Genomic DNA, 15798 nt, shown 5'->3' with positions numbered 1-15798 from the left:
TTTAGCACACGGTTCCACAGATTACGGTTAAGTTTTTCCATCCGACCACAGCCGCTCGATCTCTCTCTTCGAAAACCCTAATCAAACCATAGAACCAGACGACAAGAAAAAAGTGTTGAATTGCTCTTTCACTTGCTTTAAGCTCTGTTCCTCTTGGTTATATTATATTATAAGGTACCCTCTCTCACACACTCTCTACCTAGTTACATCTCCAATCTTTCAGTTTTTATTTTTATATTATTTTATCAAATTTGAATTTGGTGAAAAAATGTTTTAAAATCATCTTCAATCCTATTATCAAATGTTTATCAAATCATGGGAGAGTAATTTGTTTATTTTTTATTTTTTATTTTATCAGTTTGAGAATCATTAAATCAAATCCTTCATCAAAATTGAATTTGTTGAAATTTTTTTAAAAAAAAATTAGGCATTGTAGATTATTTTTTTTAAATCAAATTTAATGAAAAGTGAAATTTGAGATAAAATGAAAGTTTTTTGAAAAGATTTTGATAAAAATGATTGGAATAATTCATATCAAAGCTTTTTACTCATATGTAAAAAATAAAAAATAAAAAATCTAGATAAAAGAAGTGATTGGAGGGTTGGAGACACAGTTGTTATTCGTACAGATAAAATATCAATTTTTTAATTGGTATGGCATGTTTCTGATTACTGTTTTGAATTTATTGTAAAAATATTATGCCTCTGTTTGGGTTGTGAGTTGATTTTTTAGCTTTTTTTTTTTTTTGCTATTTTAGCTTGGATTAAAAAGCTTGGTTTCGGAAGAATTTTTTGACTTTTTGACTTTTTTGACTTTTTTGACTTTTTTGTAAGAGAATAGTGTAATGATTATAGGTCTGATGTGATTATGGGTTGGATGTAAATATATCAGATAATATATTTAATATAATATATATATATATATAATGTAAAATAAAATTCAAAAGTTCACTTTTGCTTGCATACTATTAAATTTTGGACATTGATTGAGACCCCCTTAAAACTCCTACCCCCACCACCTCCCACACACACACACGTGGGGTTGGGGATTGAAAAAAAAAAAAAAAAAAAAAGGTTGACCAATCAAAAGCAAAGGGGGTCATGGGGTGACCCCCAAAGGGAGCTCCAATCTTTATTCTATTTTTCTAGAATTATATTTTCTGGCAGGCATTGACTAGTATTTACGGATGGAAAAATTAGTAAAGCATCCCTCTCCAACTTTGAATAGTAGGAGATGTCTAATATGTTTTCTTCATTAATTAAGGTCTCTCGATGAACTTTATCTGTGAAATCAAATAAATTTCTCTGTGAAAATTGTGTCAAAATTTATTTATGAAAATGTTGATGAACTCTAACTATTATAAAAATATTATATGTCATTTTATTTTATAAAATCTTAATATTAAAAATTTTAAAAAAAATTCTCCAGTTAGCCGGTACTCACTGAAAAGTTAACCGGAATGATATTAATTTATTTATATTCTGTTTTTTCTCTAGTATGATACGTAATGCTCTAATATATTTCCTTTCAAAAGATCAATATTTGGAATTGCAGCACATGGCTTTAGATTATTCCCTCTTCCATTACTATTCAGAACTCCATTGCACTATGTTTTCACACACAAAAAACCGTAGGCGGTGTTTGGCAACAATTTTTTTTGGATTTTTTTCACTAAAAGATAAAATTTTTGTAAAATTAAAAAAAAATAAATCCAAACAAAATATCACATCAAACTCCATAATTATTTTATTTTTTTTCTCATAAACATCACATCCAACCACAAAAAAACCCAGCTATCTTTCCAAACACAAAAAAAAATTTCTCCAATAATATTTTACAACTAAAAAAACCTACATAAAACTCGCTTTCCAAACACCCACATAATATCAAATAAATATTTTGGTTCAAGGTTAAGGCTATTCAAGTACAAAAACTTGTTTGGTTTGCATTTTTTCAGAAATGATTTTGAAAAATTATTTTGGGGAGAGAATTTTAAAAAAAGTGATTGATTTGATGTGTATGAGAGAGAGTGATTTTGGAAAGTAGATAACCAAACAAATTTTTGAGATTTTTTTTAGAAAAATTTATTTGATTTGATTATTCTTAAAAATTTATTTGTATAGAATTTTTTCCGAAAAACAAATCAAACAAAGCCACGGATTTCCAGAAGCAGAGGCTCCTGCTTGACATTCAATTTCTTGGGTTTTGAGTTATATAATATTTAGTAAGGTGGTTTTGGATTAGGCGCTATGGAATAATTAATAAAACTGGCTTACCTCAATATTGAGGTTAGACCATGGTGTATATATAATGAGCTAAATTACAGAGGAAGGAAAGAAACAGAGTTACATAAATCAAGCCTAAGATCCTGTGATCCAATAATCACGGGATACTAACATATCTAAATAATATCAGCATATTCCAACAAAGGTGAGGGGTGCTGAGGTAGGGAGCTTTGGGAAGGGAAAGCTGGGCTGACTCAAGTGTGATGGTTCCATGGAAAAATTAAAATGGATGGTCAGATTTGTTTGATTAGTGGTGATTGTAATCTGGTATGGTTGGAAAAAAAAATTGATAGTTATATTAATTTGAAATAACAAATAAAAAAATAACGCGTTAGAAAAAAAATTCAGTTAATGTCTTCAGACAGAGGTCAACGGAAGACTTAGATTAGGACCAATTTAAAATATTGAGATTTAAATTGAAAAATAAAAAATTCATAGTTTGATTTTTTATGAGACTCAAATCTTAGATTTCTAATTTTTTTTTTTAATTTTCATTATATATATATATATATATATATATTGTGTGTGTGTGTGTGTGTGTGTGTGTGTGTGTGTGTGTGTGTGTGAATTCCAATATAAGGTTACACATTGGAAGTTTGCTTAAGGCCCTAAAAGGCTTGGGGTCAGCCTATGCCTACATGATATCAACATCACAGAATGAGTTATTTAATCCTTGCCATCTAACTACTTAACAGTGACTCATCATTGTCTGCCCATAAACTTTCTCACTACATCATTGGTTGGATTTATCGGGTGAATATGGTCATGTGATATACTTTGATGAATAAAGTTACAAGAATATCAATTGATACTAACGGATAACATAATATAGTTTTATTAGTTTTAAGTATTTGTAATTTATATAATATGTGAGATTTATAATTTTAAAATTATGATATTATAGCATGTGATAGTATATTAATTGATAAAATAATTAGCGTGCAACATTACTGTACTTTGATACTGACTAGTAATAATTATCTGTGATGATAAGGCCAATATGTCGACAATTGTCATTCAAAGGCCAATAAAGCACTCCAGGATGAAGTAGGAACTGAATGGGAAGTCATGCTGTGGATGAGCAGCCATGTTAGACGATAACAGTCACATCTCATAAACAGCTAGTTGGAATTGATAGAAGCATTTTCCAGGAAAAAAGGTTGAATTTTCCAGGAAAGGAAAGGAATTGATTGGTAACTATTTTCTATTCATATATTAAACAACATTAAAAACACGAATAATGATTGACACCCCATAAATTTAGATTTTTTTTGTTTTTTCTTTTTTTTTTGAACGTGCATAAATTTAGACCATTTATAATATCGACTCTACATATGCATGAATGAGCTCCACGTATACATAGCCGATCATATCACTTTGAAAGTATGGGATCATCCCAAAGGGGTCCATACATTTTCCCAAAAACACAGCTTTAATGTGTTATTGTTAATACTTGTTCATTAATTATGGCTGGCAAGGAGATCAGTCTCATGATCCTATTTTTCTTTCTTCCCATTTTCTCATGCTTCTTCTCTTCAGCCTCTCTTGCTGCTGCTGCATCATCATCATCATCCCACACACTCAATCCAGGCGAAACAATCAATTCCTCTCCCTCCACTTTTCTCGTTTCTGCAAATAAACTCTTCACTTTGGGATTCTTTAAAACAAACTTGTTTTTGTCACAAGAATATTCCAATAACAGTTACTTAGGAATATGGTATTCCAATTATTCATATCCCCCGGCATGGATTGGCAACAGAGACAAGCCGATTACCGACAATTCTGGTGTTCTCACCATAGACAGCACCGGCAAGTTGATCATCAGACATAACAGTGGGGTTCCTATTGAGATATATGGCGGTCAAACCAGTACCACCACCAACATCACTGCTACTCTCTTGGATTCTGGCAATTTCGTAGTGACAGAAGAAGTGAACAACAACAATGGATCCACCAACCAGAGGGTATTGTGGGAAAGTTTTGACTATCCCACCGACACGCTTCTACCGGGGATGAAGCTAGGGGTCAACCACAGGACTGGCCGGAACTGGTCACTCACGTCATGGTTAAGTCAAGACATACCGTCTCCCGGAGCTTTCACCATGGATTGGGATCCCAATACACGACGGTTGATCATCAGGAGGCGAGGGGTGATATATTGGACTAGTGGAGCCCTCTTGGATAACACAGACTTTGAGTTTCTAAAGACTAATTTAGTACAAGGGAATTATAATCTCACCAATGTTACTACCAAGGATGAGGAGTACTTCAGTTATTCACTCATAAAGGTTCCATATCTATTTGATTTAATTAAATCTCGAAATTTTATATCAGGATTGTCACGTCCCAAGTTCTGTGACAACGCCGCACACTCATATAAGTGAGCATGCAAGGCTAAGAATCCAATCACATAACCCACAAAATAAAATACTCAAATTAAATCCTTAATTGTCATAATGCTAAAATCCATAAAAATAAATAGTTCTCATATGAAAATGTCCACCAAGTCCACTAATTTAATCCACTAACAAGACAATAATCCAAGTACTTAAATCATGGTCCTACTCTCGGCACTCTCACATGTAAAAAAGATCCCGCGCAGCTCTACTCTTCAGAATCTGAAAAAAAATAAGAGTAAGCTAGATAGCCTAGTAAATAACTAACCATCACTGCTAGCTGGATCAAGTATACAAAAATAAATAAATAAATCAATAACCAATAAATATAATTTTTTCTACAGTTCAATAAATGAACAATTATTTGCAAGGTGGTTTCATAGCTAAAAATAATCAATGTACAATACATTTTAAATGAAAAGCCAACAAGATAATTCAAAGTAATTAGTTATTCAAATCGATGGTTCGATATTCAGATGGTTCAATGATTTGATTCACAAAACCCAAGTCTTACTGACTACGGTCACTTAGCCCGTGACAAGGCCCAGAACCACACATAGGCCGGTGGTAAAGCCCCAAAAGAAACTAGTTTCTGTGCCAATAAATAACCCCCATTGGCTAGGGTCCAAATCATAGTCAGACTAGAGTGATGTTCAAAATTCAAACAATACACAACTTTTACATAAAACATTCGATATTTTCGGAATAAACATTTGGTACAATTTTCAGAATAGTTTCACAAAATATTCAAATAACTTTCATAATAATATTCGATATTGTTTTATACTTGACCCATATTTTATTTTAAGAGAACATGAAAGCTATAAATAAATATTTATAATTTTAAACGATTCAGTAGGAATAAAAATGAACCAACAGTGATAGAGGGTTACTTACCTTCGAACAGCTAAAATAATATTTTCCAAGCTAATCTCAATTTACCAAGATCCACCTCAATCTCACAAACCTAATAAAATATTACACCGCATAAACAATTATTATGTGCATCCATCTATCTCTTCTTGTAACAACAATAGAATAAATTAACCCAATAGCCTATTAGGAACTCCCACGATTTAGCATCAAAACAAAGCCATCACGGCTTCAGAAATTCTTAACCCATATTATTCTCTTGTTGTTTATATACATGTAAAAATTTGTAATTGCTTGTAGTCAATTGTGTATCCCACAAATACACCACCATTAAACTTAACCCATCACATATCAATCTCAAAATATGAACCACCCAAATAGGATGCCAAATACACTCTAAAATTGAGCAAAATTGAGACCCCCAACATAGACTACATCAATATATCTATTTAATCATATATGCCCATAAAATCATCTATTGATATATTAACACTAAAATCATAGATAGGAATACAATAAAATAAATCTTACCTAAGTGATGAACAAAGCAAAACCACCACTCTTATGAATCTTCCATTTTTCTTGGTTTGGGTTTCTTTTCTTTAATTTTAAACTTTTCCAAACCCTTGCTTGTTGCCTTCACCTTTAACTCTTCCAAACCCTTTCTGCAGCACAAGCCTCTCTTCTCTTTTTCTTTTCTTTTTTTTTTCTTTTACCTTCTCAAACCCTAGCCGCCTATGGAGCAATTCATAGCCTCTGTTTTGTTTGTTTTCCAAGATTTAAAGCCACAATAGGTGGGCTTATTAACCTAATTTCTCAAAGTTACAAAATTACCCATCTAAGTAATAGGAAATATAATGCCATCTCATAACTAATTCTTTGATATTAATAAATGACTCATATAAGTTAATTTAATTACTAATCTATCCAATAAAATAATTCTACACACAACTTGGGTTTTACAAGGATGGTTGTTAGATTACCAAGGGTTGATGTATGATGGAGATAGGGGTCTGATGGCACAAGTTAGTCTTTGTTATGGGTACAACACAGATAATGGGTGTGAATTGTGGAAGCAGCCTCAGTGCAGGGGTCATCGTTCCCAAACGTTTGATTTAAGAACTGGTTATTTTAATGACAGTGGTGATAAAGCGTCTTTTTATGACAAAAACACAAGCCTTGGTAGCAGCGATTGCAGAGAAATTTGCTGGGATGATTGTGATTGCGTTGGATATAAGGATTATATCGGTGAGACTGGATGCATGTTTTGGAGAAATCAAGAGTTCCATCAGGATTTGTCTGGCAGTGCTTCGCCCAAGCATTATGTTCTTATTTCAAATAGTAAGTTTATTAAACAGCTGTACTATGTGCATAGAAATGGTGTGCAGAACAGAGACAAATCTCTGTTTTGTGCACGCACACACGATCATAAGTTTTCCGCTCAATAGCATTACTCTTTTTAAGATTTGAACCATGCTCTACATTTTTTATTTTAAGTTTACCATTTTACAGCTGAATATGTAGGAGGGAAGAAGAAGATCAAATGGATTCCCATTGTTGTGGCTATTCCAATACTTGTTATGCTTGTCTTCGGGCTCTTGTGCTACCTAAAAAGGAGAACAATTAGATTACAAGGTATACCCTCTAACAAAGAGTAGATTATGTTTGCATTGAAATTCCTCTTAATCTTTGTTGATGACATGTTTGGTTTTTGTATGTCAATTGTGAATCAAAGTAGGGAGGGGCGAAACAACAGAGATGGATGATCTAATTGAATTAATGACACTAGCCAATGCACAAACGGGCACAAATAAACTTGAAAACGAGACGAACAAGAGCAATGATTTAAAAATATTTAGTTTTGGAAGCATCATTGCTGCTACAAATAGCTTCTCATTGGAAAACAAGCTTGGGGAAGGCGGCTTTGGACCTGTTTACAAGGTATATTAGAACTTATTGTTATGAACAGCTAGTACAAACAAAATCAGGTAGAATAAATCAAACGGATAAAAAAGTCATCTAAAATTGAGTTGTCATTTCTCATTCTAGTTAAAAGGAAGAAATCATGAAAACAAGAGAAAAGATGGCATTTTTGGCTTAGAGGGTGGTTGTAAAGCTATTCATTTGTATAACACTACTCTAGGAAAAAAACAATTGAATATTTCAGTAAAAGATTATTGTATTAGCATTAAGTTACCTTACTAATGATCATTTACTTCAGGGAAGGTTGACCAATGGCAGAGAAATTGCAGTAAAGCGATTGTCAAGAACGTCAGGACAAGGAGTAGTGGAGTTCAAAAATGAGCTCATACTCATTGCCAAACTCCAACATGTGAATCTAGTCCGTCTTTTGGGATGTTGTATTCAAGGAGATGAGAAAATGTTAATCTATGAGTATATGGTCAACAAAAGCTTGGACTCCTTTTTGTTTGGTTAGCAATACATTTACTCTTGTTTGCTACATTATTTTGCATCATTAGTTACTAACAGTAAATGTAGTTCATCGTTTGAAATAAAAATTATCGTTTGAAATTCAAACTTAAATTTTGAACAGATCCTTCTCAAAAGGAGAAATTAACTTGGGAGAAACGTTTCATCGTTATTGAAGGAATAGCTCAAGGACTACTTTATCTCCACCAATACTCGAGATTGAAGATAATTCATAGAGATTTGAAAGCTAGCAACATATTACTTGATAATAACATGAACCCTAAAATTTCTGACTTTGGCATGGCAAGAATTTTCAAGCAAAATGTCTTGGAAGTGACTACAACCAGGATTGTCGGAACATAGTAAGTGAAATATAATATATATACACATTTTACAGTGAGTTTTCACATGCTCAAGTTTTACTGTATCATTTTACAGTGGTTACATGGCTCCTGAGTATGCCATGGAGGGCATTTTCTCTGTCAAATCTGACGTCTTCAGTTTTGGAGTTTTAATGTTTGAAATAATGAGTGGTCGAAAGAACAACAGTTTCTACCATGCTGATGGGCCACTTAACCTAGTGGGATATGTAAGCATTGTAAAATTCACATTCAAGTTTATATGTTTTGCTAACAACACTGGCACTAGCAATACCCCAACCAACAATCATGATATTGCAGGCATGGGACTTGTGGAACAAAAATGCTGCACTAGAGCTTGTGGATCCAATGCTAAGTAGTGATTCATCTATAAGACAACAATTGATGAGATGCATTCATGTGGGTCTCTTATGTGTAGAATATCGTGCAGTCAATAGGCCAACCATGTCAGATGTTATTTCCATGTTAATCGATGACAACATAACTCTGCCGATGCCCAAGAAACCAGCATTTGTCTCTGGAATCAGTGTTGGTGAAGAAAATTCAAACAAAAGCAAGTTGGGAAAATATTCAGTGAATGGACTTTCTAGTTCTACCATGGATGCTGCAAGATAGAGAAGAGAGGTATGGCTCATCAAAAATATAATTATTTATTGTGCAACAGACAATCTCATATGGCTCACTCTCATTACACTTGAAATGTTAATTGAATCAATGTTATAATTAAATTAGTGTTATGGAGGAGGTGCTTGTGTAATGTAAGGCTTCTCTCATGCTGTTAATGGTAGCAATTGTTTTATGCATTGAGAGAGTAACCAAGTCACTACTCTCAAACTATAGTTCTCTCTTTAATGGAATGGAGTTACATACTGCTATATATTTGCGTTAATGTTTCAGCAGTGTGCATGTAGAGATTTATGATGTATTTTTGTATCTATTTTTTTGTATTGTGTTTTCATATTTAGAGAATTTCGGATATTTTGTAGAGGTGTTTTTGTAGCGGAGCTTTGGACTCTTTGTAGAAGGCTGGTCTAAGTCGATACATCAAGCCAATATGAGACGTTATACTGCATTGAGTATAAATGTTTTGCCAATCATGAAGACTTTGAATCTCCTTAAAAGAAAACTAGATTATTGCACCTCAATTTGAATAATATGTATCCATATATTTTGAAATATGGTATGCCACTATTATTTCAGTGATATGTTGGGACCAGTTTTTTTATTTTTATTTAATTTTTAATTTTTAATTTTTTTTACACTAAACAAAGCGAGAACTGGTGGGTACCTAATTTTTTGGGCAAATTGATTGTCTATTACCAAGGAATTGTCCAAAAGTATTTAAAATTACTAAAGAGTATGTGACCAATTGCTAGTGTTTCTTTTAAGACAAAAGACACAGAATTATGTGTTGATAAGGTTAATGTGTGACTAATTATGAGCCGAAGGCCAATAAAACATTCCAAAATAACAGTAAAAATACTATTAACACATAAATAAATAGAAACTCAACTACTGTCACATACATGTCCTTATTTGATATGGGACCCATAAGTATATAAATGCATATATTCTATAAATAATTGGTTTCTATATTAGTAGCGGTGCTATAAGGCACCGACATCTTATCCAAAGTCGTATTAGTCCACAAGAAGAGTCACATTGCATAAAAAATTAAAATAAATAACTTGATGTAAATCATAGAGGATCTGGTCAACTTAATCCAGCTGACCTGTAAGAATAGTATAATATAAGAATTTGTATCCTTATTAGACCCACCATGTGAAGACCCCATGTAGACAGCATCAATGTGTCGCACCTGCTGAGTAGGGCTGCAATCGCCAAGGAAAATTTCATGGTCATCATCAGAATTTTCTTTCCAATTTTCTTGGTCTCTCTTGCTTCATCATCATCAGACACACTCAAACAAGGTGATGAGCTCAATTTCTCTTCCTCCACTTTCCTAGTCTCTGCACAAAAAGTCTTCACTCTGGGATTCTTTATCCCCCCCAGAGGGGTCTTCCGATGACAGTTTCTTAGGAATATGGTATTCCAGTAATCCAAATCACCCTGTATGGGTTGCCAACAGAGACAAACCTATTGCCAACAATTCTGGTGTTCTCACCATAGACAGTACCGGCACGTTTGTCATAAGACATAACGGAGGGGTTCTTATGGAGCTATATCAAGGTCAAAACAGCACCAACAGCACTACTGCTACTCTCTTGGACACTGGCAATTTGGTTGTGACAGGAGAAGTGAACAACAATAATGGATCCAACAAAAGGGTATGGGAAAGTTTCGACTATCCCACCGACACGCTTCTGCCAGGGATGAAGCTTGGGGTCAACCACAGGACTGGCCTGAATTGGTCACTCACGGCATGGTTCAGTCAAGGCATACCATCTCCCGGGGCTTTCACCATGGATTGGGATCCCAATACACGCCAGTTGATTGTCAGGAGGCGAGGGTTGATATATTGGACTAGTGGAGCTCTCTTGGGTGACAAAGACTTTGAGTTTATAAAGACTGATGGGAATTCAAATTTCAATTACAATTTTTCCTATGTTACTACCAAGGATGAGGAGTACTTCACCTATTCTTCACTCGTGAATGATCAAAAGGTTGCATCAGGAAGAGGATGGTTGTTGAATTACTTGGGAAATGTATATGATGGAGGAGATAGAGATAAATATGTAATTGCACAAGTTGATCAGTGTTATGGGTTCAGTAGTGATGGTGGTGGGTGCCAAGTTTGGGAGAAGCCCAAGTGCAGGACTCGATACCAGAGGTTTGAAAACAGGTCTGGAGGGTTTAATGATGTTGACGGGCCACAACCGGCAAGGAGTGATTATAACAAGAGCCTTGGTCTTAGTGATTGTAGAGCCATGTGTTGGAATAATTGTAACTGCACTGGATTTAAGGGTGATTATGCACCTGGATGCTTGTTCTGGTCATCAAAGAAAGAGTTCCAACAAGACAACACCGGTGCTACAGTGCCTTTTTTTGTTCTTATGTCAGAGCAGCCACCTCCAGAGTCACCAAGTAAGATTTTTTTTTAGTCTTGTCTGTTAATTGCCATGTTTGCTAGTATATTCATTAGGATTCATAACATTATATATGTAGTTTCAAAAGGGAATGAAATTTTCTATGTAGAAGTGTGGTTTGGGCCTACAGATCCCATTATGACAATCTGTGCCATTTTCTTGTGAGTCGTTAAATGCAGATAAGATAATTTGATTCATTTGATAATCATAACTCTATGATTCCAACATATTTGAGCATAAATATAAGATAATTTGCTTGATTTGATAATCATAACTCTATGATTCCAACATATTTGAGCATAAATGATTCATTTTGTTAAAACAAATATAATGAAACGTTGTGGTTTAGATTATCAGATGAATTTAATTTTTTTTTCCTATGGATGACTCACATACGGGGCTCACAACATAAACAGTTAAAAAAAAGAAAAAAGAAAAAGGGGACATGTAGTAGGCTCCATAGGCCTAACTAGATGCTCTAGTCTCTCTTTCACAAGTACCTCTGGCACCACATCATTTTGAGAGTTTTCTATACAAAAAAATTATATTTGTAAATCATTTTCGTCCTATATTCTCAAGTTAACCCACAATAAAATAAAATAAAATAAAAAATTCTTGTCACATCTTAAAATTGAAAAAATATACATGACTTCAAATTTTCTAAATAATTATTTCACTAGACTTGTTACGCATAATTTATAACTTATAAGTAAAGTTAAAACAATATAAAACATTACACCTATATATATGCATATACAATAAAATGCATTATATAATACAATTTGTAGGTGTAGCAGTCGGATTAGAAACACTCTTCCCAAACCCCACACGCACATTGCAACAAGGTTTTAAAAAATTTGCTTATATGCCTGTATGACTGCATTTTTTTTTCAACTGAACAAAAATAAAAAGAAAAGGAAATTACAATTCAGTGGTGCATTTTCAAAATAATTACAAATTTTTGAAAAAAATTTAAAACTGTACTTGTTAAAGTTTGTGAAGTGCATATGGATTTTAACTACTATAATCTCTACTGGGGAACTCAGGGAAGAAGTGGATATGGATTCTCATTGTTGTGGCAGTTGCATTTGTTGTGGTTGTCTTCAGCTTGTTGTGCTTCCTAAGAAGGAGAAGAAATATTAGACTCCAAGGTATATCTCTCTCTAACAAATAATAGATTTGTTTTCGTTGGACTTTCTCCAAATCTTTAAATCACAAGTTTGGTTTTGTATGTTAAACTAAATTCATAGGGGAAGATGATCTAAACGAACTAGTTGCACCTATTCGATATGTGGACACAAATCACGAAGTTGAAAACGATGAAAACAAGGTTAATAATCTTCAAGTATATAATTTCGAAGAAATTGTTGCTGCTACAAATAGCTTCTCATCTGAAAACAAGCTTGGAGAAGGTGGCTTTGGACCTGTTTACAAGGTATGTTTCATAAACAACTCGAGTGAACCAAAGATCACATATATCAGTCATTTTAACTTAAATTGAGAGAAATTAAGATGTGTTTCATTTTATACTACTACTTTGTCAACGAAAACTAATTAACAGTCAGAAGGAAGATGTTCTCATTAGCCATAAGTATAAAGTTGAGTTGCCAGATAATGAATTTCTATTTCAGGGAAAATTGATTGATGGATGCGAAATAGCAGTAAAGCAACTGTCAAGAAGATCGGGACAGGGAGTAGTGGAGTTCAAAAATGAGATCATGCTCATAGCCAAACTCCAACACGTGAACCTGGTTCGTCTTCTAGGATGTTGCCTTAAAGGAAATGAGAAGATGTTAATCTACGAGTATATGCTCAATAAAAGTTTGGACTTCTTTTTGTTTGGTTAGTAATACTTCATTTTTATCTACTACATTATTAATTTGCATTATTTTCAATAGTTAATATGTTCTTATATTAATCTTTGAAAGTTTTGAGTACATAATTTCAATGTAGATCCTATTCAGAAAGAGCAATTAACTTGGGAGAAACGTCTCAATATCATTCAAGGGATAGCTCAAGGACTACTTTACCTTCATAAATACTCAAGATTGAAGATAATTCACAGAGATATGAAAGTTAGTAATATTTTACTTGATGAAAACATGAACCCTAAAATTTCTGATTTTGGTATGGCAAGAATATTCAAGCAGAATGTATTAGAAGCAAATACGGAAAGGGTTGTTGGGACATAGTAAGTAAACGAATAAATTTGTATCCCCACATGCCTATTATCAATCAACTCCCATTCTAATGGTTTTCTTATACTATTTTACAGTGGTTATATGGCTCCCGAGTATGCTATGGAGGGTATTTTTTCCGTTAAGACTGATGTTTACAGTTTTGGAGTTCTAATGCTTGAAATTGTGAGCGGTCAGAAGAACAATAGCTTCCATCATCTTAGTGGTCCACTTAACCTAGTTGGATATGTAAGTAATGCAAAACTCAGCTTTAATCGCACATTTTTCTCTGCTAACATATGCCTTTTTTAATTTTATTTCTGTAGGTATGGGAGTTATGGAACAAAAATGCTGCACTGGAGATCATGGATCCAATGCTTAGAGATTCATGTGTAAGTCAGCAATTGATGAGATGTATTCATTTGAGTCTGTTATGTGTTGAAGATCGTGCAGTCGATAGGCCAACCATGTCAGATGTTATTTCAATGTTAAACAATGGCAATATGGTTTTGCCATTGCCCAAGAAACCAGCATTTGTCTCTAGAAGCGATGTCGTAGAGGAAGATTTACAACAACGCAAGTCAGAAAAGTATTCAATAAATGGGGTTTCCTTTACTGCAATGGATGGGAGATAGGGGTATGCTTCTTCCTGATATAGCTAGCCTAAGAAAAAATTGGGGGGGGGGGGGGGGGGGGGGGGTGGTCGGGAAAGAGAGAGAACAAGCATGGTTGAAGTAGGATCAAACACAAGCAAATCAAAGATGTCAAAGATGTTACATGTAAAAACCATATGGCCAGTCCTATTTTTTACTTAGGTTGTGCTTGGATAATGGATTTAAGTAGGAATTTAGAAAGGAAAAGGAAAAAGGTGAGTGAAATATAGGTGAAATGTAATTGTATTTTATTCACAATTCACTCACATTTTTTTTTCTTTTCAAATTTTAATTCAAATTCATAATTCAAAGTGCTATGATATCTTTGCCAGCAAATTTAATAGTTGTCATGGATACTATTGGTCATATATATATATATATATATATGTATTATGTACTAATAAAAGGAACTAATTGTAGACGAATATTTATCAAGCATATAGCTTGCATTTTAATAGAAGTAACCAAAAGTTGGGGTTCAATCACAATCACATTCCTTTTGTTTTGAGAAAAATATTTCCCCTTGCTTTGAAATCAAATTGAGTAATAATCCATTAACGTGAAAGTGATATATGTTTGGATATTGAATTTGTAAAGGGGAAAGATAAGGGGGGAGGGGGGAATTGAAAAAAGTTCTTTTTTTAAAAAAAAGTTTTTTGGTGATGTTAGGAAAATAGAAGAAAATTAATAGATATATATATACATCAAAAAATCATCTAATTGAAGGATTGTAGGAAAGCTCATGAAAAAAGAAAAGAAAAGAAGAAGTTAGTTTTGAGGATATCACAGCCAAAAGAAAATGTTAATTTTACAGCTAACGGTGGAATTTTTTATTTTGTTCAAAATTATACTCTATACGAGAGGGTGTGAACCCTAATTTTTGTTCAAAATCTGAAGAAGTTGAGAGAGGATTATGGAATCAACAACTCAAGTAATTTATTAAAAATACAAGTAATTGAGCGATGTTAAAGCAGTGTTTAAATCATAAATTTCGTAGGAATTGTGAAAGAATAAATGAGGAAAATGTGAAATAAAATTTTATTTTATAATCCTTATATTTATATTTCTGTTTCTATTTTTTTTCCCTACACACATCCTTATCGAAATTCGAGATTCAAACATAGTGTAAAGAATCAAAAAAGTAGCAGTTGAGAGGAGGTAAATGAATAAAAAATTGAAGCAAGTAGAGAGACATGATAAAAAAATTTACTAATTTTATTTGAAAAAATAATCAATAAATCTTATTTTGTTCTTAAGATTACTATCAAGTTTTAATATGGACAATTAAATCTTATTTTTCATATTGCTCTATAATAGTGGATGTTATCTCAAGTTTACCCCTCATTTGATATGAATAACAATTGCATAAATATTTTTAATAAAATACTATTTTTAATTTTACAAATTATAATATTATATTAAAAAAATCATAAATCACAATGAAAAAATTATCAATAAGTTCTTTTTTGTTTCGAAAATTATTATAGACTTATATCAAATTTCAATATTAACAAATAAATCTAAATTTTTTATAAATTGTTATAAAAAAAATTCAA

At 33.0% G+C, this 15798-nt stretch overlaps 2 protein-coding genes across 2 annotated transcripts; both read left to right on the top strand.

The window, feature by feature from the left end:
• Nucleotides 1-3629: 3629 nt before the first annotated feature.
• LOC145788927 (G-type lectin S-receptor-like serine/threonine-protein kinase At1g67520) lies at nucleotides 3630-9254 on the top strand. Its single transcript, XM_082895486.1, has 8 exons — nucleotides 3630-4652; nucleotides 6515-6896; nucleotides 7068-7190; nucleotides 7291-7496; nucleotides 7777-7987; nucleotides 8110-8347; nucleotides 8424-8574; nucleotides 8666-9254. Exons 1-8 carry the CDS (start codon nucleotides 3753-3755, stop codon nucleotides 8978-8980), a joined length of 2526 nt encoding a protein of 841 aa, XP_082751612.1. The 5' UTR covers nucleotides 3630-3752; the 3' UTR covers nucleotides 8981-9254.
• Nucleotides 9038-14578, top strand: LOC114311500 (G-type lectin S-receptor-like serine/threonine-protein kinase At1g67520). The gene is given in 8 exon segments (XM_028257650.2): nucleotides 9038-10363; nucleotides 10365-11410; nucleotides 12459-12563; nucleotides 12663-12847; nucleotides 13044-13254; nucleotides 13366-13603; nucleotides 13688-13838; nucleotides 13916-14578. Coding segments are annotated over 8 exon segments (2388 nt in total). The 5' UTR covers nucleotides 9038-10220; the 3' UTR covers nucleotides 14225-14578.
• The last annotated feature ends 1220 nt before the right edge of the window (nucleotides 14579-15798 follow it).

The sequence above is a fragment of the Camellia sinensis genome, chromosome 11 (assembly GCF_055761805.1).
Source record: "Camellia sinensis isolate YWXY chromosome 11, ASM5576180v1, whole genome shotgun sequence".
In the NCBI taxonomy this organism is placed as follows: domain Eukaryota; kingdom Viridiplantae; phylum Streptophyta; class Magnoliopsida; order Ericales; family Theaceae; genus Camellia; species Camellia sinensis.
Note: the sequence above shows the minus strand (reverse complement) of the source record. Positions and strands in the feature narration are given on the sequence as shown.